The sequence below is a fragment of the Schistocerca serialis genome, chromosome 8, assembly GCF_023864345.2.
Source record: "Schistocerca serialis cubense isolate TAMUIC-IGC-003099 chromosome 8, iqSchSeri2.2, whole genome shotgun sequence".
NCBI classification, from domain to species: domain Eukaryota; kingdom Metazoa; phylum Arthropoda; class Insecta; order Orthoptera; family Acrididae; genus Schistocerca; species Schistocerca serialis.
The window spans coordinates 304,731,003-304,756,770 of NC_064645.1; the positions used below are offsets into that span (position 1 = coordinate 304,731,003).

General features: G+C 40.0%; 1 protein-coding gene across 1 annotated transcript in view; it reads left to right on the forward strand.

The window, feature by feature from the left end:
• The first annotated feature begins 12,498 nt into the window (after positions 1 to 12,498).
• LOC126416552 (dolichyl-diphosphooligosaccharide--protein glycosyltransferase 48 kDa subunit) overlaps positions 12,499 to 25,768 on the forward strand; it is a 52,024-nt gene continuing 38,754 nt past the window's right edge. The window contains exons 1-3 of the mRNA XM_050084297.1: positions 12,499 to 12,697; positions 16,551 to 16,715; positions 17,238 to 17,374. Coding sequence (XP_049940254.1) covers positions 12,526 to 12,697; positions 16,551 to 16,715; positions 17,238 to 17,374 — 474 coding nt within the window. The 5' untranslated portion in view covers positions 12,499 to 12,525. The remainder of the gene's footprint in view (positions 12,698 to 16,550; positions 16,716 to 17,237; positions 17,375 to 25,768) is intronic.

A 25,768-nucleotide genomic window follows, 5' to 3' on the forward strand; every position in this document is an offset into this window, starting at 1 on the left:
TTACAGATAATTTCATACACTTGAGCAAGTTGAAATTGCATTTGCAAGGTTCCAGAAACCGACATTTAGGAGGCTTTGAAAATACATTTACCTTTGAAGATTAACTTCTTGCCTTTAATTGCAGACTTCATCGATATGTGAGTAAAACTGGTGAAAACAATTATCTTGCACTGACAACATTTAAAGCACTTGAAGATAAAAAGTATGACATGATTAGGGAGACCATACAAGAAAACATCAAGGGTCATCTGCAAACGTTGGCCAATAAATTTAAGCGTTACTTCCCAGAATACAACAAAAAAAGTTAAAGTTGATGAAAACCATTTTAGCAGTGATGATACAGAAGTTTCAAAAGACAACCGATGTGACAGACATTGCAAGGACGCATTTAAATCGGATTCTCCTGAACAGGTTTGGCATAAAAAAATTTCCACTAAAATTAGAGAAATCACCTTGCGCTATCCTATGCTTTTCTCCTCAATTTATTTATATGACTAATGGTTTTCTGCTTTGCTGGTAGTGAGAAACAAGTCCAGGAATCGGTTGAAAGTAAATAATGATATGCATGTTGTAATATTTCTGGCTTTGCAGCCATCATATTCAGGTACAAGAAGTTCTTCTTAGGGCAGTTGAGAAACTCTGAGCAATAATATTATCCCCAGAATTACCGAACTTGTAAAGAAGATGTAAGCTCAAGAATCACATGGGTCAAACTGGATTTAATTTTCTACTAACAATGTTTTGTTTTCTATTATGATAGTAATATTACCTCGCTCCTATCCCCATTCAGGATGGTGGATTCCTTCACCCTAATTATCCTTTGATGTGTTAAAGAACAAATAAAACCTATTTTAACTTCAATGAACTGTCTCAAGCGGTTCAGAAAGTAATGACTATCGTGTTTTTGTAACCTAGTTAACCACAGATAAACAGGCATCAAATTTGTTATTTCTAACAGAACTATTCTGCTTTCTTCCTGCAATCTAGAACTGACACAGTAAAACTATTTCATAACTCTGAGGCTGTGAAGAAACTAACAACCAGTAGACACTTGACAATTATTCGTCAAAATCACTTTCAATGATGAATTAAGAGATATTTGTAGTAAGAAGATTCACCCCCTCACTCCATACAGGGATAGGAACAGAAAGAGGGTATGCTATTTATCGTGGTTTTTCATATGTCAAAGATAACTGAAGAGTAGACAGAAAATCCTTTGGCAAGTTTCATTGTGTCAATTTAAAGAGAAGAAATTTCATGTTTTTCATACCATCAAATTCTCTTTTCACTAGCTATCGGTGACTCTTTAAAAAATACGGAGATGGCACCCACGCTGTCTGCAGATAAGAACGTAAATTGATGAATCAGTTTTCATTAAACACAATTTTAAGCAAAAATGTGCAGTTTAGTTATGTAACAACAAAGAAATAGAATGGATAAGGTATATAGGTTTCCTTTATAAATATTTTTTGATGTGTTTGTGTATATACATTTCAGCTAGCAAATAAATATCGATGTTGTGAAATGTCATTCCACTTCTCAACCCTTAACCACAAAAAACTGATCCAGAGCATATGTTCTGAAGTTTGCTTTGGCCATTAATAAATTTTACCACTGTTAGTTCCTTAATTTTGATGCTACACTCTGACTTTCTATATCATGGATGATAAATCATAACCTCACTTTTACAATACAGTTCTGGACTAAGCAAATTCAAGTGATGTAATGTGATGGACTGAGTGGATACACCCTGCCAAAAGACTGCCTGACATGGTGGATGGTGTGTAGTAGCTTTAAACTCTGAATCTTTTTCATCACAAAGTCCTTTGGTGCATCTGCATAGGTAAAATTCTTACAGAAATAAGTTAATTCCTGGTAACTTGACTTTTCATATTTCTGTTTTTTGTGTGTGTCTAAGTCAAAAGTGCACTCTTTCTATTTGTTATGTCTTGTATTTACAAGCACAGTACTGATTGCACTTGCATATATGATCTAAAAGTGTAGTAAAAACCGTCCATGTAAATAGGGCTATTAAAGATCTTTGCATTATGCACATCATCTTCATTGTAACGGAGTGTGTTATTTAAAGACATATTTAGATGAAGCTGCTGATATTGCTGACTCTGATCATTGCAGTGACAGATGGCCGGTGTGAGAAAATGTTTTGGTAAAAAAATACGTTGTGAAAAGAACAAGCCACAATATAATGGAAGAGTCGCTGCAGCCTCTGAATGGAAACTTATGTGAACCAGAGAAGTATGAACCAGAAAAAAATTATTATTTTTTGGTCTATAGCTGCAGTTTTTTATTTTTTCTACTGGCTGTCGGTTTTGGTACACTCCCTCAGGCCATCCCATGATTAAACAATTACAACACATGGTTATAATAATGTAAGAATTATTAGAATTATTTACAAACTACTTTTTCTCTATAAAAACAAACCTTTGTGTAGAGCAGAAGCCTAAACTAAGAAGGTAGACCCTTACCCTTCGCACTCATATGTCCTGTTCGCTTCCCAAGTAAGTGCATAATAAAACCGAAAGTCAATGCTAAGCTTTAAGCAGATGTAAATTGCTGCCAAAAGTGACAAGGATGCCCCCTATGAACAGAATTCTTTGTTTTTCTTCTTAAAAAAGTTGTACTGTATTAAACATCAAAAGAATCAAAATTGCATAAAATATGTAATTTAGAAAGTCACATAATGATACAAAATATAAATCTGTCTACACTGTAATGAAACATCAACAGAAAAATAACAGAACTACGTAGCCACACATACATTCACTGTTCATATGTGGTTTATATAATTGTAGTAAGGCTTCATATGGAAGAAATGGAAGTTGTTTAAGTGCTATTGTCTTCTAGGGCCAAATCCTAGACTTCATATTTGACCTCCACAGGCAACGAAGGATACTGTAAGGCCCATTGTAATTTCTCGGATAGTCCCAAATCTTGTACAACCATAAAAATCAATATCATGTCACTGGGACTGATTTTCACTGTTGCTTGCCATTATAAAGCTCTCATTCTTTCTCCTGGGTGTCCACGGTCTATATGAGTCCCAGCTGCCTAGCTTCTCCACTTCTAGTGATGAGGTGTCTCACATAGTCATCCTGAACATCGTCCAGATGTAACAGGGACAGTTTATCCATTCTCGTATCAGCCTCACGACCATTGAGCAGAAGGAACTGTGTGAAGCCTCTCACTTTGTTCTGCTGTGTGTGAATGTTACAATGGGCAGTATTGTATCCCAGTCACTCTGTTTGACATCAACATGCTTCAGGAGCACATCAGTCAATGTTATATTAAAGTTTTCTGTGGGGCTATTCGATTGTTGATGGTAGCAGCTGTCATCCTGTGGGTGATGTCAAAATTGGAAAACTTTTTCATGTTCAGAGACCGTCCATGCTTCAAATTTATGTCTCTACAAGGAACCCTGTAATTCTCAGAGCCTCAACTGTTGGCACAGTTTTGGTGACAGCCTAGCTGGTGAGATAGTCAGTGCAGATAATTATGCATCGATTCTCGTTCGTCGAATTTGGGAATATCGCCAAGATGTTGGATAATACAGTTCTGCAGAATGGCACAGCTGTAATTGGGTTTGGTACCAGATGACCTGGCGGTAACTGTGACATGTGCTTCTCTTATTGGCGCTCCTGAAAGTGGCTAACACATTATCTAACGGATCCATAGAGACCTGTCCATTGATATCTGTATCTGATTCTGTTTAGAGATTTCACAAATCCCAGTGACCAGATGTTGTGTCATCATGGAAACACTTTTCAACCATTTCTGCCCCATTGGATCATAGTTTATCTAATTCAATGCTTTGTTTATTAATTTTAGTTGTCGTTTGGTCAGGTCCTCTTTCTTCAAGCCTTATATGGTTTTCAGCAGTGCAGTATCTTCTTTATCAACATCATTTAATGTAGCGATGACTGAGATTTCATCCATGCTACTGTGTTGTGCCAAAGGATTCCTTGAAAGGCAGTCAGCATAGCTGTGTTTGCGTCTGCTTTTGTATAACACTGTGTCGTCCTTATCTTGAAGCATCAGTGTTCATCTCATCATCAGATCCAACGGTTCCTTTGGACTAGTCAGCCAGCATAGAGAATGGTGGTCCATCAAAATGATGAATAGTTCGCCAGCAAACTCCCCCAAACTTCTTGCTGACCCAAATAACTGCAAGAATATCTTCACACAGTTGTAGAGTGGTTCATTGCGGCCAGGGAAAGTACTCTGGAAACATATTACCTTTTCAGCACCTTCCTGAATTTGCACTAGAACTGTATCTATCCCACAACCACTAACGTCAGTGTGACTTCGGCATTTGCCTCTGTAGTTCCTGGAAAGAAACGTATCTTAATTCAAAAGTCACATTCTGAAAAATCTTCTCACATCAGAAATGTGCTGAGGAGTTGGGAAAGCAGTGACTGCTCTTATTTTCTCTTGATCAGGATTGACTCCATTGCAACTTGCTGGATGCCGCATATCTTTATTTCTTAGGTGGAGAAGAAGCAGAATTTCGGAATCAGGTTGAGGCCTGCAGTCTGAACACATTTCAGCACGGTGGCCAGCCTGCTTAAATGTTCTTCAAATGTATTCGAAAAAACAAAAGTGTCATCTAGATAGCAAAGACACATTGACCATTTAAGGTGTCGAAGTACTTTGCCCATCACACATTTGAAGGTGGTCAGTATATTATATAGACAATATGGCATAACTTAAGTCATACAGACCATCAGGAGTTACAGACACAAACTTTTCCCTGTCAGCCTTATTAACCTTGATTTGCCAGTATTCTGCCTTCACATCCATAGCTGAGAAATAGTTCTCTTCTTTGAATCAGTTTAGGGTGTCATCAATGTGTGGCAATGGATAGGCATCTATCTTCATGATTTCGTTCAGTCGTCACCAGTCATCGCAGAAACGCCATGTCCCATCCTTCTTCGTCACAAGGACTACAGGAATGGACCAAAGTCTCTCTGAAAGTTCAATGATGGCACCTTGCAGTAACTTTCCATTTCCTCACAAATTATCTATCGTTGAGCTGGAAACACTCTAATGAGTGCTGGCAAACTTCTGGATGATCCCCAATGTGATATGGTGTTTTACAATGGGCCACTTGGTCTATCTTTTCTCCACTTCAGATCTGAAAGCATCTTACAACTGACACAGAAGAGCTGTCACACAACGACGTTGTTCCACAGTTATGCCAGATCCTATTGACAGTTTGATAATAGCTTCTTCTCCTGTGTTGTCTATAGTGGTAATAGAGCTTGATTTTTCGTCGATGTCAATAAGCTGCTCTCCCGAACTGTTTCAGCTGTCCCTACACACATTGTGTTACTTGTGGCTGCTCATGATGATTATTACTGATCCAAAGTTCTCCATGATCAGCTACAATGCTTATGATCGGTATTGGCATCTATATTTCCTCCGAGAGCATGAATAGTATTTTGCAACTGACAAAAACTTCAAATTTTAACTGAGCATATCGACTGATGTCTGGAATACATCTCATTCATGATATTGGGATAACAACATTTTCAATGTTATGCAGCTTCCCAGAGCAATCTTTGTTAGTTGTTTCTCTTTTTAATAGGATCATCAATCTTGGGCTTCAATCTTCCACGGTCCATGATTGCTTGTGACGCCTGTCAAATTTCCATCCAAAAATAACACTGTGACTACATACTGCTACAATGACAACTTCGAAGATCTGCATTGTGTCATTGAGAGTTATCCTTCCAATACATGTACATATGGGTTGGACATAGTTCCCATTTGTGACTATCAGCACAATTGTTTTCACATCAAACTGATGAAGATAAGCATTAAATATTACAGAAAAGGAAGTAGAAGAGTCGAATAGCACCCTGAAATTTTGGTCACCAGTTATGACATCAATAAGATTTCCTGACATATTGGTGTATGTTTTATGTGCAGGATTTGCATCTGTGGTGGTTCCATCTCTGTAGATAGTCGCCTTACTTAGTTTTCCTGAACTACATCGCTATGTAAACGACTGGTACTTCTGTAAACCGATGAGAAATGGTTATGGCACGTTGTGGAGCGACCTCGTTCAGGATACTGAAATGGGCTCTGTCCCACACGTCGACCATAATCGTCTGCAGTTGACTGGCATCAATAGAACTGTTTTGATGGTTTACATTTGCTAGCATAGTAGGTGTGGCGTTCATGGTTGGGAATTTAGGTGTAGAGATATCACATGCTTTTCTCACTGATAGAACTTACCTATCTCTCGTGCACCAGATAAATGCTTTGGTACTTTAAGGCTGTGGACTTGTAGGTAATGTCTGCATAGAACAGTTGCGTTTTCATTAACTGTACTGGAACTTTTTTTCTGTACTGAAATATTCGCTACATAACAAAGTATCTCTTCCAAAACTGCATTCCTCAGGTATGTTTTTATACGCTTCAGGAAAGATGCTGTAGCAGAAGAGATGTATATAATAAGGGAGGACAGTTTATAAGTACCTGGAAAAATGCTCTTATCCTTTATAAGCGTTACCAACATATTTCTTGCGGAAATCTTGCTTACTCATCAGCATACAAAATAGAGAGTTCGTTTGTTAAGTGTTGTGTTGTGTTTTACTTAACACAGCAACAAATCCTTCTGTATTCCAAATACTGCTTTTATAGCTATAACAGTACTAACCAGTGTAATGGTCATTTATGTTTAATACATTGTGCAGGTTAATTTTGTACGAAATGCTTGTTTTTTCCATTCCACATTCACGTAGCTCTACTAGTCGATATAAGCGAGGGGATACTGTATTCTTTTAATTAGTGTCCCTTTAAGCGCTTCGTTATTCTTAATGACAATTATGTGTGTTGTTTCCATATGGGCTCCGATCACGGTCGCCCCTTATCAATACAGAAGGTGTGCTCAAACACCGGCATGTTAAGGTCCATCCACAAGCAACGATCTGTCTGCACAGACAGGTCGTTGCTTGTGAACATCAGATTTGTGCAGATGTGAGCAAACTTGGAAGGTGAAGTAGGACTTTTGAGGAAACTTGCTCATTGGAGCGTGTGGTCTGGTGATCGCCGCAAATCTGGCTGACTAAATGTGTCTGAGTTAGCTGTTTGTTACCTCTAGTGTTTCTCTGTGTGTGCATAATGAATTTTAGAATAGCAGATACACACCACTCGTCTATGGAGTCCATTGTCGAACAGAGGGAATACAGAGATAGAAACAAGAAGGCAGCTACTCATAATTCTTTAATAGACAAATTACGAGCGGTTGACCCTACAGTAAACAAGGAAGTTATAATTTTAAAAAAGTCGTTGCTGACTGTTTATCGCAAAGAGCTATGTGTTGATGTTGGGGAATTGCTAGCATACTTTCACTTAGTTCTGTCATATACCAGAATCTTACGTAACACTGTAGCAAAAAAGAGTAGACCATTTTTGCTCTAAAGAAGAGTACAGTATGAATATTGTATTCAGCTGATAATAGAAGAAACAGTGCCTTCATAACAAGAGTGATTTTGAGGTGAACTGTAGAATTCACTACCACAGTATTAGAAGTAAAACTTTTCAGAGAAACTTTGAATCCCTGTCTACAATTAAGAATGGAGTTTTATGTTCTGGTGTAAAAGTCTTTAATAGGTTGCTGTAAGACCTCAGGCAGGTAGAAACAGATTAAACCGTAGCTCATTTCGAAAACATCTAAAACTGTAAAAATATTATCTGTAACTTTGTTAGAAATGAGGTACAATACTTTATTGCTTTCGTGAAATCATCCTTCAAGACAGGGTAAATAATTTTGCACGTGTTGGGTATGATTTCACTCAGTGCTTGTTTCGAAGTTGCAGTAGTAAATTCTAGGTTCTTGTAGCTCTTTGAGTTGACTTGAATCGGAACGTCGCCATCAGCCGCTGCTGTGGAGAAAATGATATCAAACGCAAGTATTTTGCCGTATTATACGAGGAGTTACGAGCGTCATAAATAGTTATACGAGGGTTATTCCAAAAGTAAGGTCCGGTTATAAAAAAAAAATCAAAACTAAAATGTTTTTTCAAAACAATTGTTTTATTTACATTCCTTATATCTTTATCTATTTTTCTACATAACTTCCATACTTATTTAAACATTTGTCACATCGTTCAACAAGCTTTTGAATGCCCATGTTATAGAAATCGGCCGCCTGTGACGATAACCAGTCCTTAACTGCTTCTTTCACTTCATCATCTGTGTCGAAGCGCTTGCCGCCGAGAAACTCCTTTAAGTAACGGAACAGGTGGAAATCACTTGGCGCCAGGTCCGGACTGTAAGGAGGATGGTCCATCTGTTCCCATCCAAATTTCTTGATCAGAGCTTGCGTTTCATTTGCAGTGTGGGGTCTGGCATTGTCATGCAACAACAAGATTCCAGACGACAAAAGACCACGTCGCTTATTCTGGATTGCACGTCGAAGTTTAGTCAGGGTAGCGCAGTAGGCGGCTTTATTAATCGTTGTTCCTCTCTCCATAAAGTCGACTAACAATACTCCACGTCTATCCCAGAACACAGTCGCCATAACCTTACGTGTTGAGATTGTCTGCTTTGCCTTGACCTTGACTGGCGATGACGTGTGACGCCATTGCATTGACTGACGTTTAGACTCTGGAGTGATGTGAGAAACCCATGTCTCATCCCCTGTGACAACATTGTCTAAAAGACTGTCACCTTCCTTATGATATCACTCCAAAAAATCAAGAGCAAAAGCCATTCTTTTCATTCGTTGGGGGTCAGTAAGCAGCCTGGGAACCCAACGGGCACACAATTTCTGAAACTTCAAATGTTCAGACACAATTCTGTACAAAGTTGTTCTACTCACATTCGGAAAATGCATGTCTACGTCTGTAATAGTGAATCGGCGATCTTCAAGAATTTTTTTGTCAACCGCATTGACCAAATCGTCTGAAATCACTGATGGTCGGCCACACCGTGGTTCATCGTGCACATTATCCCGTCCTTCATTAAAAGCTCGCACCCACTTGCGCACTTTACTGTCGCTCATTATGTTAGGACCGTACACTTCAGTAATCTGCCGATGGATTTCCGCCGCTGAATTGTTTCTTGCAGACAAAAACCGTATCACTGCCCTTACTTCACAATCGGCGGGCTGATCAATTGTCTTAAACATTGTAAAGTGACACTGTGAACTACACTCAGCAACAGTAACAAAGCGAATGGCGGCGTTTGACGCGCAAGGCTTGCCGGGAGTCGGCGCGCATGCGTGTTTTGTCATTGGCGCCAAATTTCAATAGTTACGGCGAATCGGACCTTACTTTTGGAATAACCCTCGTACGTTTCCAAATCCATCCGAAAATAATTAAACCACTCGTCGAATTCTCCCTACAACACGTAAAGTAAATTTATATGCCGAAACTGCCAATGCTTAAGCCCGGTCCACACGCAACGATCTGTCTGCGCAGACATCGGCGCAGATATCTGTACATGCGAAAGATCGCTGCAAATGTGGTGTGTTCACACGACACAAACTCCAATCTACTACTCGCCCGCCATCTGTCGGTGTAGAAAAGAAATATCAGTGGCAAGCGATTACGCTCCCCGTAAACGTCAAAAATTTAATTCAGTTATTTTGAAATACAGAAATGGAGGAAGTTCTGTTGTGGTCTGTGTTCGCAACTTGTGTTGCAAAAAACATTCAGACCAACCGCAGGAAACAGAGAAAGCGGTAAAAATGGTGTAGACAGTGGCCGCTAAAGCGAAAGCAGTTTTCTCACGTAAATTTACTGCGAGAGTTGCAGGGCGAACCCAACGACTGGCGAAATTATTTGCGGATGGCTGTCGAAACTTATAATTATCTCTTAAAGCTTGTAACCCCTCATATTATGAGAAAAAATACTTGTATGAGAAGGGCAATTTCTCCTCATGAACGGCTGGCGGTAACATTAAGATTCCTAGCAACAGGAAGGAGCTACAATGATTTGAAATTTTCAACTGCAATATCGAAACAAGCGTTGGGTGAAATAATACCCAGCACATGTGAAGCTATTTACGCTGTCCTGAAGGATGAGTTCATGAAGGCAAGTCAAGTAAATTAAGTCTGCCAAGTTACAGATAATATTTTTGGTGTTGTAGACGTGTTTGAAAAACAGTAGGCCTATATTATTGGAGATTATATACCTACATGGCCAATGAGCTATGGCTTACTTTGTTTCTGAGTAGGCATTTTCAGTTCGCTACTGTGTAGAAGCAACCTGTTACAAACTTTTGTTACAGGATACAAAACTCCACTCTGAATTCTAGACAGAGTTAGCACCGAATTTTTATTATTATTACTGTTTCTCTGTTTGCCGAGGTGTAAACTGCCCGCAATTTTTCAATTAGAGCATTGTACGCTGCTGTCTTTTTGTCTCGGTCACTATATTCTTTACTTTTAATCTTAAGCCCGGTCCACACGCAACGATCTGTCTGCGCAGACATCGGCGCAGATGTCTGTACATGCAAAAGATCGCTGCAAATGTGGTGTGTTCACACGACACAAACCCCAATCTACTACTCGCCCGCCATCTGTCGGTGTAGAAAAGAAATATCAGTGGCAAGCGACTACGCTCCCCAAAAACGTCAAAATTTAATTCAGTTATTTTGAAAAATAGAAATGGAGGAAGTTCTGTTGTGGTCTGTGTTCGCAACTTGTGTTGCAAAAAACATTCAGACCAACCGCAGGAAACAGAGAAAGCGGTCAAAATGGTGCAGACAGTGGCTGCTAAAGCGAAAGCAGTTTTCTCACGTAAATTTACTGCGAGAGTTGCAGGGCGAACCTGTTTTGTTTTACATAACCTCGTGTTCCATTTCCTCGCACATTGGCACTCCAATTTCATCTTCAATTGTACTCCTGCTTGGTCTTGGCGTTTCTTGATCACTAAGAAAGCCAAGTAGATCAAAATACCATAACGTTGGCTGGTATACTTGATCTACTCCTACACCAGGTCTTCTAGATTTCTGAACTTTGGATAACTCTTTTCGGTAAACAGTTCGCTGACAGACTAATTTACTTGACTTGCCTTCATGAACTCATCTTTCAGGAAAGCGTAAATAGCTTCACATGTGTTGGGTATTATTTCACTCAATGCTTGTTTCGATATTGCAGATGAAAATTCCAAATCATTGTAGCTCCTTCCTGTTGCTAGGAATCTTAATGTTACTGCTAGGCGTTCATGAGGAGAAATTTCCCTTCTCATACAAGTATTTTTCTCATAATATGAGGGGTTACATGCTTTAAGAGATAATTATAAGTTTCAACATCCATCCGCAAATAATTTCGCCAGTTCGCAACGAAATTATTTTTTTATTACCGTTTCTCTGTTTGCCGAGGCGCCAACTGCCCGCAATTTTTCAATTAGAGCATTGTATGCTGCTGTCTTTTTGTCTCGATCACTATATTCTTTACTTTTAATCTTCCACAAACATGGGTGGTTTCTGTATATTTCAATGAATTCACTTACAAACTCTCGAGAACACTGACGAGTATCAGCCATTTTAATGCCCTGTGCACACACATACAAACACTAGACTGAGCAAACAGCTGTTTCGCGCTAGATTTGCGACGATCTCCTGTCCACACGCTCCAACTTGTCTGCGCAGATGTGGTTTGAACCGACGAGATTTGAGAGGTTTCAACCTCCAACTCCAACTTCCAGGTTTGCACACACCTCAGGTTGGTGCAAATCTTCTGTTCACACGCAACGATCTGTCTGCGCAGATGTGATGTGCGCAGACATTTGCGCAGACAGATCGTTGCGTGTGGACGGGCCTTTACACAAACATGGGTGGTTTCTATATATTTCAATGAATTCACTTACAAACTCTCGAGAAGACTGACGAGTATAAGCCATTTTAATGCCCTGTGCGTACAAATACTGAGCAAACAGCTGTTTCGCGCCAGATTTGCGGCGATCTCCTGTTCACACGCTCCAACTTGTCTGCGCAGATGTGGTTTGAACCCACAGATTTGAGAGGCTTCGCTCGAACCTCAACTCCAACTTCCAGGTTTGCGCACACCTTAGGTTGGTGCAAATCTTCTGTCCACACGCAACGATCTGTCTGCGCAGATGTTATGTGCGCGGATATTTGCGCAGACAGATCGTTGCGTGTGGACGGGCCTTTAAGCAGCCATGTCTAGACAATTTTGATCGGTCTTTCTGTTTCTTGCATTTTGTTTGCAGTGGTTTTACAACGCAAGTTGTAAACGAAGACCATAGCAGAATTTCCTCTATTTATAAAGAAATGAAATAAAGTTTGAGATTACGAGAACTTAGTTGCTTGGCTCTGTGATTTTTTTTCTACGCTGATAAATAGTGGGCGAACAGTAGATTGGGACTTGTGTCGTGTGAACACAGCACATTTGCAGGTATCTGTTGGATGCGCAGACATCGTTGCGGGTAGCCGGGCCGGGAGAACCATGGAGGTATACCTCCATGGGGAGAACCACGTGTCGCAAACACGCTGAAGTAGTATTATCTTTGCTGCGTGCAGTAGACGTGTATGTTGTGGTTGTGTAGCAGTTCCACAAGGATGGGCGGTAGACTTCTTAACCTGTTAATTATTGGCGCGTCGGCTTTATTTGCCTACGCAAATGCTGGCGGGGAAACTCTTGTGCTGTTGGATAATCTTGCAATAAAGGAAACACATTCTATGTTCTTTAAATCATTGCAGGGTGAGTTAACCGGCATCGTCAGTATTATATCTGTCTGATCACGCCTGAAAGGCGAAAATGTATGCGATTGGGAGAAATATTACGTACAGGTACTTCAGGAGTCTGGAAATTTATAAATTTTAGTTGCGTTAGGAAAGAGGACACATTTTAGTCTCAATATGAAACGCGCTGTAAATGCAGTGTATATAAAGAAGCCGATGCGATACAGAGCCAGTACGTAAGATGTTTTCATGAGGATCTTGGTTCTTGGATCGTAGGATCCATTATTCTTGCCTGGTCATATTCAATCACTTTACGTGGGACACGTACCATAGTCATAGCTGTCACAAATTGAAGAACATGTTGCAGCAACATTAAACTTAAAATTGACACTTGTGAAACTAGATATACACACAGTTCGTTTAAAGTATGTGGATCAGTTCATGAATGGGATGACAACTCTTCTTTATACGCCCTCATAGTACGAACTGCGGAAACAAAGTCTTTTTGTGCAAAAAGGGCATAAATAATTGCTTTTTTGTTGTGCATACCGACATTCAACCACTCCATCACTTTTTTATATTAGTTCTGTATTTTAAAAATTCAGATGGGAGATCCTATCAGAGTGTTTTTATACTGTGCCTGTCTGACACCAGTGTGGTTGTTCTGGTGACTGCTCAAAACTTGTGAACAATGCTTGCATTTATCAAACTTGGTATCTTGGCTCCCTAATCTTGAATCGATAGAGTTTGAAAGCTTTTAAGCAATTAATTTTTTTGTGTCCAGCTACAATACAGATTACTTAATATTATGCATATTGTCTAGGCCTAATGGCATTGTCTGGGACTTATTCTCACTAAAAGTTGCACTTCTGTACCTTTTTATTATTCTTGTTGTATATAATGATATGATAAAAATTCAAAAACCAGTTTTTGCACCAGTGTACTTGTCACATGAGCTGTCATTATTAGCATTTCCCCCCCCCCCCCCTCCCCCCCCCCCATTGTGAATGTAAACTGCAAAAACAGTTAGACTGTAATCATTCACTATCTGTGGTTTAAATTTGTGCTGCATGTAATGGGTGACATCACTGCTGTTCAGCAGTGATAAAATGGACACATTTGGAAGGAATAAGGTCTATCATGCCCTGGTGAACATTGTTTCTGTAACCTGGCTGGGGCAGCCAAAATGTTGGGCAGCCAGCTGACAGTCGGTAGTCACAGATCAGCTCAGCAAGGAGGATGTGGAAGATACAATAATTGTTTACCCTTTGTCTTCTAGAAATGCAAAGCCACAGTATACAGTCTCATTTTGCTATAATAATTATTTTTCCATGATTATAAGTTCACTTACATAGGTGTTGTATACAGAAAATGATGTGCATCACCTGTTTTTAAGCAATCAGTTTTGCATGAAAAAGTCTCAATGAAAGTTTATGGATACCTGAGAGAAGCCCCATGTCAAACAACGGAGTACTGATGCCATACATCATTGTTGGAAATGAGGCATTTGGTATTTCTGAAAATTTAATATGTCCTTATCGAGGAATGAGTACAACAAATAAAAAAAGAAACTGTATCAACTGTCTCGGGCTAGGTGGTTTAGGTCCATAGAATGCTTGTTTGGCATTCTACCAGATAAGTGGAGAAATTTGGTTCACCTGGTGGATATTCGAGAACAGTTTGCAATTGACATTATCAAAGCAAGCTGTGTTTTGCATAATTATGTGTGAGAAATATCATTTAAGATTCTACAGACATGAGATGCAATGGGCTTTCTCTCATCTCTCAGGCTTCTACTGTATCAGGAACATCACAAGATGCAAGTGGTTCACTCTTCCCCAATTGACCTGGTAATTCACAACAGTCACGTTCAAATTTAACTTGCTCATTTGATCTGTCCTGTGGTCATCTTCCAGTCCTTCAGCATGGCAGTCACTCATTAAAACTCTCACAACAAAGTATATCATGGTGTGTAGTGACTTCATGAACTTTATACAAGGGAGCTATATCGGTGCTATTGCAGAAATTTTTGATTGCTAACATTCAAGACATATTAATTGACATTCACAACTCCGGAATGATCGTAAAATTTATCTGGACACTGAGCCACTTTGGTTTATTGGGAAAGAAACTTACTGCACAGGAGAAAAGACCTGAACTTTGAGTACCAAGCACAGAACTACAGTTGAAATGAAATGTCTTGTGGTGAGGGCCTCCCGGCGGGTAGACCTGATCGCCTAGTGCAAGTGTTTTGAGGTGACGCCACTTCAGTGACTTGAGCGTTGATGATGATGATGATGATGATGATGATGATTATTATTATGATGATTATTATTATTATTATTATTATTATTATTATTATTATTATTACACAAACATCCAGTTCATGAGTGGAGAGAATCTCCAACCCAGCCGGGAATTGAACCCGGGCCCCCCGGCATGACAATCTGGCATGCTGTCCACTCAGCTATGGTGGCAGGCAGAACTACAGTTGCAACAGAGACATCAAATTTTGAAAGCCAGGGAAATGTAATGGCAGGCTACCGCAAGTCTCAGCAAGCTGAGGGTGGTCAAGGGGACCACCAGGTCACGGAACATTTCTTTCCAAGCCTCTCGAAAAGATGTATTTGTAATGTGCTGCCTACATTTTGGCCATACCAGACTTACCAACAAGTTCCTTTCATGGTAAGAGGACTTACCCATTGCGCCTGTGGTAGTCCTCTGATAGTACATATTCCCACACAAGCCATGAACCCGTCTACCTTCCTGTCCAGGCACTTGACGGCAATGGGGTAGCAGCTAAAAATTTTGTACATTTCCTGAGGGGAAAATGGCTATTATAACACAGTTTAATGCACCTAAATGTTAGATTCAGTGGTGGGTGTAGAAGGAGCACCTCTCACTGTGGCCTGTGCCCTGAAAGGCCTCAGACTACCTTCTCCCCCTGCGTTGTCATGTGTTTTTAAATTATTATTTACTATTTATCTAATAGTTTAAGATAATTACCTCTCTAGCCCATACAAATCTTCATTTCGTCACTCAACTCTAGTCGTACTGAGTCTGATGAGCTGCTTAGTGTGTACTTTGATTATGTTGATGTGGGACGATTGAAAAGTGCACTTCCCTCCACAAATATCTACTGTGGGGAGTCTCCCGGTGGGACTTCTTCCACACTGACATTCGTTACCTACGACCAGCTACTGTTTTAAGTGGCCTGGTTTCATCTCATTTTTAACCATCTGGCTTAAGATACTATCACACAAATTTTCAACCACAAAAACTAGGCCAAAAGGCTCTGAAGGGGACCATTTTTGTTTTTCTCATTTTACGTGAATTCCCAGTGGAACAAGGGACTATTACCCTTTCAAACCTGAAATAATAATAATAAAAAATAACTCTTCTCTTTGGCTTGTGTACAGAAACCATTCTTTCCAGCATAGTGCTCTAGTCTCTCTCTCTCTCTCTCTCTCTCTCTCTCTCTCTCTCTCTCTCTCTCTCTCTCTCTCTCTCTCTCTCTCTCTCTCTGAGGCCGGGGAGGGGGGTTGGGGCTTGGGGGTGGGGGGTGTATGTACTTGCACTACAGAGAGATGGATGGCTCGGAAACTAGTTAAGTTTTTGCCCTGTACATGTCTGTGCACCACATGTCAGTCTATAGGTGGGTGTTTGCCTTTTCTCATTTTTGTTAATTTTCTGTAAGTTCTGCCTATGCCATTAGAAAAGTGGTAAACATAGCATTAAACATGTACATATTCTAAGTTTAATTCAAGTATCTGAATCATTTTAATTTGTATATTTGAGCACGAAATTGTGTGTTGAAATTTACATAAATGTTTCCCTCTCATTTTTCTCTAATCTGTTTTTTTTCTCCACAGAACGTGGGTACACTTTAACATTCAAGTCAGCTGATGATGCTGGATTGGTCTTGTCAAAGTATGGGGAATTTCTGTATAAGCACTTGATTATCTTTGCACCCTCTGTTGAGGAATTTGGTGGATCACTAAGTGTTGAATCAATAACTGAATTCATAGATGGTGGGGGTAAGTATTATTTTTTTTTTACAAAACTGACTTTTTTATGTTACAACATACCTAAAGAAGAGAATGCACTTTCGTGTGTTCTCAATGTGTGATTATCATCGTAGAAAAAATAAGCAAGAACCAGCTCTTATGATCACAATAGTATCAGGTCATAAGTCATTTTTGCTGTGAAGGCCTTGTATTCCAATTTTAAGATTATTTTGAGGTCTGGTTTTGATCATTTATATATCTGGTATTACCAGGCCTGTTTCATAATAAAATCAGTAGTACTTCTGTACTGTACATTTCCTGAGGGGAAATGTGATTCATGCCAACTGAATTCTTAATTTAATGTTTAAAACCTAAGCAGATGCGAATTACGATCTTTCATCAGCTGTGCATATTTATCTATTGTGCTTCTGTCAGTGGCCACTGATTAATGATTGTTTTTCATCTCTGGCAATATTTACTAAATTTGTGTACAGTATGAAAGTGATTCAGTGTCAGTGTTATGAACAACTTAATGTGGATCTTCATTTCTAGGAAATGTATTGGTGGCTGGCAGTTCCAGTTCTGGGGATGTGCTAAGGGAGTTGGCCTCAGAGGTGGGCTTTGAGATGGATGAGGAGGGTGCTTCTGTCATCGACCACCTCAACTATGATGTCAATGACCAGGGAAAGGTGAGAGCTGTGTTACAATCTACAGTCATGTGGGGATGAGCACAGCAATCCCTGCTGTTGATGCACAGTTCCTGAAATGGGAAAAATTATTTCAGGAACATAGTTTCGATGTTCTGAAGTAATTGGGACTTCAGGTATCAAACACAAAAAGGAAGTTTGATGACAAGTCAGCCCTGCACCACATCATGCATTTATACATATAATCTAAGCAACAAATACCATGTGATAAAGGATTTTCTCACTGAGTGAAGGAATTTGTCAGATAACAGTAAGGCAGGATTTGGATTAGGAACTTCAGATCCTTTAGGATCCAATGTTCATGGTATAGACAAAAAATTACAAGCGTTACCAGGAGTTACTAACTTATTATCTATTTCATTGGAAATAGTAGTGCACTCTTCGTACTAGACATTGTATGGTGCCGGAGACTGATGAGCTGTTCAGGACCTCCGTGGGGAACTACCTCATCCAAGGAAGTTTGAGTACACATTATGTCATATGGGTAATTCAGTGACTGACAATATTATGAAAAGGATAGATTGCTACTCACCCTAAAGATGACAGTGAGTTGCAGGCAGCTGCAATGAAAATACTGTTACACATTAAGCTTCTGACCAAAGCCTTCTTCAGGAAGAAAACACACACCCTATGCTCACTTGACCATTATCTCCGGCCACAGTGCAATTATGTCAAACAGAAGCAGGAGTGGGGTGGGGAAGGTGCAGCGACGGCAGGATACTGGTGGAGGGAAAGAAGCGATTGTTGCCTGGTGGAACAGGCAGGGACTTCTTGGTGGCAAGACAAGGCTGCTAGGTTCAGTGTGGTTAGACTGTGTAGGTGGGAGGGGTGGGGGAGGGAGTGCAAAAGAAGGGGAGTAGAAAAAGAAAAAAAGATCAGTGGTGTGTCAGCAGAGAGCAGCACACAATGAGGTTAAGGGGATGTGACTTGAGATGAGATGGTAGGACAGAGGGGGTGGGAACCATTGGATGGATGGTTTGAGGACAGCAGGTTACCATAGGTTGCAGCTGGAATGATTTTGAGAGCAGATAATTTGTTGTAGGGATAACCCCACCTGTTCAGAAAAGCTGGTTGTTGAGGGGAGGATCCAGGTGGCCAGGGTTGTGAAGTAGCCATTGAATTCAAGCATGTTATGTTCCCCTCCTCCTAATTCTTGTCCCCTCACCCTTACTACGCGCCACTCTCTGCCAATGCACCCACTGGTCTTTCCCATTTTCTGCTTCCCACTTCCACCTGCCTCCCTCACCCACAGACTCCTGACACTGTTCCTTGCATGGTCCATCAGCCAGTGCTCACTTCCCTCCCCCACCCTTTCCCTGCTGTCCTTCCCCACCAAACCAGATAACTGCCTCTGCTTGATAGTGGCATTCTGGCTGGAGGTAGCAGTCATGATGTGTGCATGAGGTGCACTTCTGTGTGTGTGTGTGTGTGTGTGTGTGTGTGTGTGTGTGTGTGTGTGTGTGTGTGTGTGTCTGTAAGGGGGGTGGGAATGTGCCTCCTTCCTGAGGAAGGTTTTGGCAGTGGGAAATATTCTTTCAACTGATCCTCCAAAACATCATGGCATCATTCAGTGCCACATGTGTCTGCAATCATACTCCATGTGCTCCTAGTGGTGTGCAGCACAATGCAAATTATATAAAGTGTGGCACCACTGAGTAATGAATAAAAGTCTTTGTTGTCAGACATAGAGCAATTCTCTGCTCTGCTGCACTGTTGAAACCGTCTTAATAAGGGTTTCCAGCCTTGCTTTGTCTACAAGGCAGAATTAAAATTGTCACTACTCCAACACTGATGACAAATTGATTTCCTTTCACAATCTAACTGCATTCAGAAAAATTCCTAGATTACCCTCTGGACTGGTCAGTGGACCCCTTCAACTGAATTCTTTCAATTTCCACATGAAACTATACAAAGGCAAAACAGAGGAACAGTTTAAATCTGTGTAGGTCAAATATTGCAGCAAAATCATTACAGTTTCCCCTGTAACAAATATGTTTTATTAGTGTTAATAAAACCACAGCAAGTGTGTGTATTCCATCAGACACTACCTCAAACTGGTTAAAAAATCAAAAATGAGGCTTCCGCATATGATTCAGAAACCAGTAACACCATCGAGTCAGCACCAGAAGGCCAATGGCTTACCTGTTACACCTTGGAAGGCTTCTGACTTGCCACCAAATTTCACAAGTTCTAAGCCACTCTTTCAGTTGTTTTTCAGGTACTCCAGTGCTGGAGCAAATGGTTGGCCTTTGGCCTAAATGTGGGCATTGTCAATGGTTGTCCTGCCTTCCCGCTAATAGTATTTCTCCAAGTAGTAGCTCCTCTTGGTAAGAGTTCTTGAATTGAATAAAATGTTATTTGCCTTCCAGCCACATCTAGTGACTTCTGTCCATCCATAAGCTTTTGGCTGAGTGCTCCTTGCCATTGTCTGGTAACTACCTACCTTGTGTTTACTGACCCTGTCAATATTCATGTGGACCTTGCTGGATGGCCCAGCCTGGCCTCTACCCTTTCCACCTTTTTTTCTCTCGTTATTCTTTTTAATGCCTTGTTTCGACTGATCTTTTAATGACTTGTGCATGATGTCTTTTTTCTGGGCTTTCATCTGTTTTTTATTGTGTTACACTTCGGCTTTCCGGGATGTACCTTTCACCTCCTTCCTTTAATGACTACTCCTGGTTTTCCCCTTAACGAATGAAGGGTCTGATGACTTTGCAGTTTATTCCCTTTCACTCCATCCACCTGGCCATTATTCATCATTTTACTGGCTGTGATGTCAGCCTGTGCTCAGTGCTTTCTTGTATAAGGCGATAGTTTTTTCCTGCATCTGCTGTGCTCACTTCAACTTATAATGTATGCAAAATTGGCACCTCTGTTGATGGTGGTAGGAGATATTTCTCTCTCTATAGTTTTTTTTAATTATGGTATCCCAAAAAATCACTACTTTTCATAACTACAGAGGTGTTGATTGCAGTTTTATCAACATTTTTGAGTGCATCTACTGCTGATTTCTTTGGGTAATGTAATAGCAGATGACTATCATGTTGAGTATGGCATTGTTTTACATGTTCATAGTCTGGCCGACCTAATATTGTCTGCACTCCAACAGTATTTTGAAAAAATGGGAGATTTCTTGGAACAGTTGAATATTGTTCATAACAGGGGCGGTTTGTTCTTAAGGCCAGCATTACACTATCAAATTTCTTTGACAAAGTTGCTTTGTCAAGTATATTTGACATAGTGTAATAGGGAAATTTTTCAAATGTCACCTTTTGTCAAATTTGTTGGATCAAATGTTGCACAGGTGGACATGTTAGAGGACGAAATGTTGAAGCGAAAGTATGTCACAAACATGCGAATATACTCATAATTAGGTCTAAATTCATTTCTCATGTTAAAGGATTCTTGATGACACAGTTATTACTCAGTTACTGTATACATTACATTGCACTCAGATTTTATTATATGTTAACATTAACATGAAGAGGGATGTTAGTTTAATTACATTTTGTATTTGTGTTGGAAAAATAACTGCCTCGTTTAGTGACTGGGCACTATAAAACTAACACCATCAAAATGCATGCATGCAGTTCTTCTGTTACTACATGCCAGCCATTCTGAGGAAACTAAGATGGGATATTTGATGACAGTATAATACCCCATTTTTGTGCCATGTCAGATATCTTAGTTAAAGAAATATGATGAATATTTTGTCAGATGTCTTTGTAAAAGAAATTTGATAGTGTAATACTGACCTAAGGGCCAGATAGACTTGGCCTCACCATACTCTGAGCTCCCAGAAGATGGGCCATATCTTGCTGCTACTTCTCCTCACCCTTCCTCTCGGCACATCATTCCACAGTGATGTGCCTGTTTTCATTTCCCCATCTCGTTCAGTGAATACCATGGGCCAGCTTCAGGTGACCGCACCACCTCCAGTGCCCTGGCTGTGAAAACTGCAGTTGTAGTGACGTGACAAAGCTGTCTCTTTTTCTCTGGCTCACACCTCACTGTGGCATAGCTTAGAGCCTTATCAGGTAGGCCCAGTGGACGGACATGCTCATGCGTACCCCTCTTTGTCCACACAACAGCAGACCCTTCCGTCTCTGTCACATCACCACTCTCCCACATTTACACAGGTCTACACGATGTTTAGGATCACCAGCTTTGGCCTGTAGCACAATTTTTTGGCCTGTAGCACAAATTTTCAACTGCATCACTTAACACACCTACCTGCAGCCACTCTCATGTGCATTAATGCTTAACACAAGTTATTTTGTTTCTTTTTTGTGTTGTTTGGTGATAAATGATTTTGGGCAACAGTCGGATGGAAGGATTTGAAGCATTTAAGTGATCAAATTAAGAAATGTGAAGAAGGTGGGATACATTTAGAAAATGCTTGTAAATACAAAATGTCTGGCAACATTAACATTGTTGCTCAGATTGATTCAGCATGTAAAATGTCAGTGCAGAAACATACTAATATACCAAGATAACATTGAAGAACTAATTAAAGACATTATTACTGGGTCTTTGTTTATGTGGAGGCAAATGAAACAACAAATATTATGTGTAAGTCAGTTTTTCATTTTGCTGCAGTATATTGAGGGGAAGAATCCTGTTGAGAGAGTCCTTTCCTTTGACATAAGTGACAAAAATGAAGGTTTTATAACAAGCATTTGGAACAATTATGTTATAAAGTTTATTGGCTTCTTATCTGGGCCCCATCAAAGAAAATTACCACCAGCTGCCACTGTTTCATAACCACATTAAGTTCATGAAGGTTGAAAACTGAGTAGCTCTTTCTTGATATACTTACCTGGAAAAATCCCAGTGCATATTCCAACACAACGAATGCAGAAGACTACTCATACAGGCAGGTATCTGCATGGTTTTAGGCACTATTGCTCGGCCCAAAAGCATACTGTTCTGAGGATGTTGATTCATACAGTGGAAACTGTCTCTGATGCTGAAAACTTGCCACGAGAACTGAACCACCTATGAAAAGTCTTTTGTGAGAATGGCTACAACAAAAAATAAATATTGCATGCAATTTCAGAGATAACTAGATGTGGAATACCACTGACAAAGAGAGTAAAAGCTGGCTTTATTTGTCGTCTCTGTGGTTCAGTGCCGTTGAAGATTAGCTGGGTCCTGAAGTCAGTCTCAGCCCTACAGCTAAAATTTGTGAATTCATGTGGCCTGTGAATGGTAATCTGAGCATCGAACTCCCATTGTTTACAAGGCACTGTTTAAATATTGTCTAATACTTGAAGCAGACAATTTACACAGTAGAACAACACTGGATTGATCAAGAGATACCGAGAAATTGACAATAATGGAAGCTGCATTGGAAAGTGAACATAAAATAGCTTTCAGTGAGATGTCTACCTTCACAAAGGCTAACGGTTTCTACAGAAGTGTATGTTACACAACTCCCATTTTTCAGTAACAAATTAAGTCATTCCTGAACGGATAATGAAAATTTGGAGCCAAAAAATGTTTGCAACATGCTAGAGCAGTAAATAACTCAACTGTTTTTACAGAGGGCACACACACACACACACACACACACACACACACACACACACACACACACACACACACAAACTTCTTTGTTGCTGGTTGAAAAGAGACATGTAACATATCTTTCTGCATTGCACATAGTGTAGATTCAGATGCTATGACTATATTTAGTATATTATGAAGAAATATACAGAGGCAAGAAACTTGAAAAAGCAAAATTTTAATAATTCATAAGAACCATCAACCATAAAGGCAACGAAAACAAGTAATTCGAAGGAATCTAATTAGACTCTTGTGTGCTCTTGCTTATGATTATAAGCTGTTAGTAATAAAGTAATGAGAATAAGCACATATTAAAGTGATATATCTAGAGCAAAAGGGAATCTGAAATCATGCCGTATGAGAGATCCCAATCTGACAGCAAAACTAAAGAAACAAGGAATGCCTGTAATATGCCTAAACTCAGTTACCAAGATACAACATGTTATTTGGGGGTACCATAGCCGTAAATTTATTAAATAGAGACAGCGGTTTTTGAATATCTGTCAAAGAATCAAGAATGGTATGGATTGTGAACCAAAGCGAAAAATGGTACAGCCTAAGAGAATCCTGCCACCTTCATGCATATGGCACCTTCGTCAGGCTAAACACTCAATAATAGATGTAAAAAGAAGGGATTAGATGTATAATAAAGGAGAGGCCTGTATAAATTCAGGCTGAGTGGGAAAATGCCATTTCCATTTAAGAAAGACAAATTTAAATTCAAGCCACGTAAGGAAAGAAATTCTAAACACAAGCCAATCTAAAAGCCATGAAATTCAATAATAAATAAAACAAATTTGCATTGCTGCTTTAAGTTTTCAAATACTAGTGATTCTAATTTTCAAATACTAGTGTTTCTAAACACAAAGAAAATAATAGAGAACGTATGGAAGTGCCTTGAGTAAGCATTGTAAGCAAAAAGGGTTTAAAGCTGCCTCAGACAAAAATAAAGTACTGTCGCAAACATAAGATGAAATGAACATGAAGTCACTAAACACAAAATCTTCAAATCAACCAGTGTACCACACTATTGCTAAAAGCATATAGAATCTGTATTTAAAAATGATGTTGTTACAGGATTAATTAATACAAGGATTAATTAATAACAACATTTTGCTGTATTCGTATTATCTTCTGCCGGCCCTCACTATTCAGGACATCCCTCTTGCACATGCCATTATTTTGTTGTTTGGTCTTTCCAAGAATTTTGTGGCCTACTTCATTTACATCTGTCTGGTGGTCTCCATTCAAAAATTATCTTTGTCTGCCAGTGACTTGACATTCTCAACAAATGCCCATACCCCTTCAGCTGTTTTCTTTCAATTCTGTGTATCAGTGTTTCATTTGCCCTCATTGTAGCTGTTGTTTCATCATAAGTTTTCATCTCAGTTCTTGATAATTTGGCACTCATTTCTGCAGCTATTTGTCTTCTTTTGATGTCAGTTCTAATCTATAGCATAGAACAGATTCAAACATTAGTCAAGAGTTCATACCCCCTATTACTTTTCTGCTCCATTCTATTCTTATTTTATTTACACGTCAAGTGCCATAGGACCAAATCAAGGGGCAAATCATCGAGGTCATGGAACATGTCAGTACATGAAATTACAATATAAAAGTAACACAAATAAAAATAAAATGTTTATGACCCGAATAAAGTCAAGCAATAAGTTTAAATAAATGCAATCAACAATACAAGAAGAATCAGCTTAATTTTTCAAGGAACTCCTCGGCGGAATAAGATGAGTGACCCATGAGGAAACTCTTCAGTTTCAATTTGAAAGTGTGTGGAGTACTTACAAGATTTTTTATTCTAGTGGTTGTTGTTGTTGTTGTTGTGGTCTTCAGTCCTGAGACTGGTTTGATGCAGCTCTCCATGCTACTCTATCCTGTGCAAGCTTCTTCATCTCCCAGTACCTACTGCAATCTACATCCTTCTGAATCTCTTGGTCTCCCTCTACGATTTTTACCCTCCACGCTGCCCTCCAATACTAAATTGGTGATCCCTTGATGCCTCAGAACATGTCCTACCAACCGATCCCGTCTTCTGGTCAAGTTGTGCCACAAACTTCTCTTCTCCCCAATCCTGTTCAATACTTCCTCATTAGTTATGTGATCTACCCATCTAATCTTCAGCATTCTTCTGTAGCACCACATTTCGAATGCTTCTATTCTCTTCTTGTCCAAACTATTTATCGTCCGCGTTTCACTTCCATACATCCCCCCTGCGGGTCCGGGGGTTAGAATAGGCCCGCGGTATTCCTGCCTGTCGTAAGAGGCGACTAAAAGGAGTCCATCCCCCTCACGGGGGTAGTTAGCGCCTGCGTCCGGAGACGGACGGTTCCACGACCTATAATCGTGGTCTTTTTGGTTTTTCACTTTTCGTTTCTTCCTTCCTTTTGTTGGTTCCTTTCCTTGCTCTTCTCGACCTCACTGTCTTCCTTACTCATTCCCTTGACTTCTCCTTGCCTTCTCATTGCCTTTTTCTCCTTGCCTTCTCATTGCCTTTTTCTCCTTGCCTTCTCATTGCCTTTTTCTCCTTGCCCTCTCATTGCCTTTTTCTCCTTGCCCTCTCATTGCCTTTTTTTCCTTGCCTTCTCCTTGCCTTTTTCTCCTTGGCTTCTCATTACCTTCTTCTCCTTGCCTTCTCATTACCTTCTTCTCCTTGCCTTCTCTGGTCTCCGCCTCGGCGTTTGAGACAGTCTGTCCTCTTTCTCCCTCTCTCTCTTCTTTTTCCTCTTCTTCCTTCCTCCCTGTGCGTGCCTGAAGGCCGACCCACGCGTTCGCACGCGTAGCCGGTGACGGGGT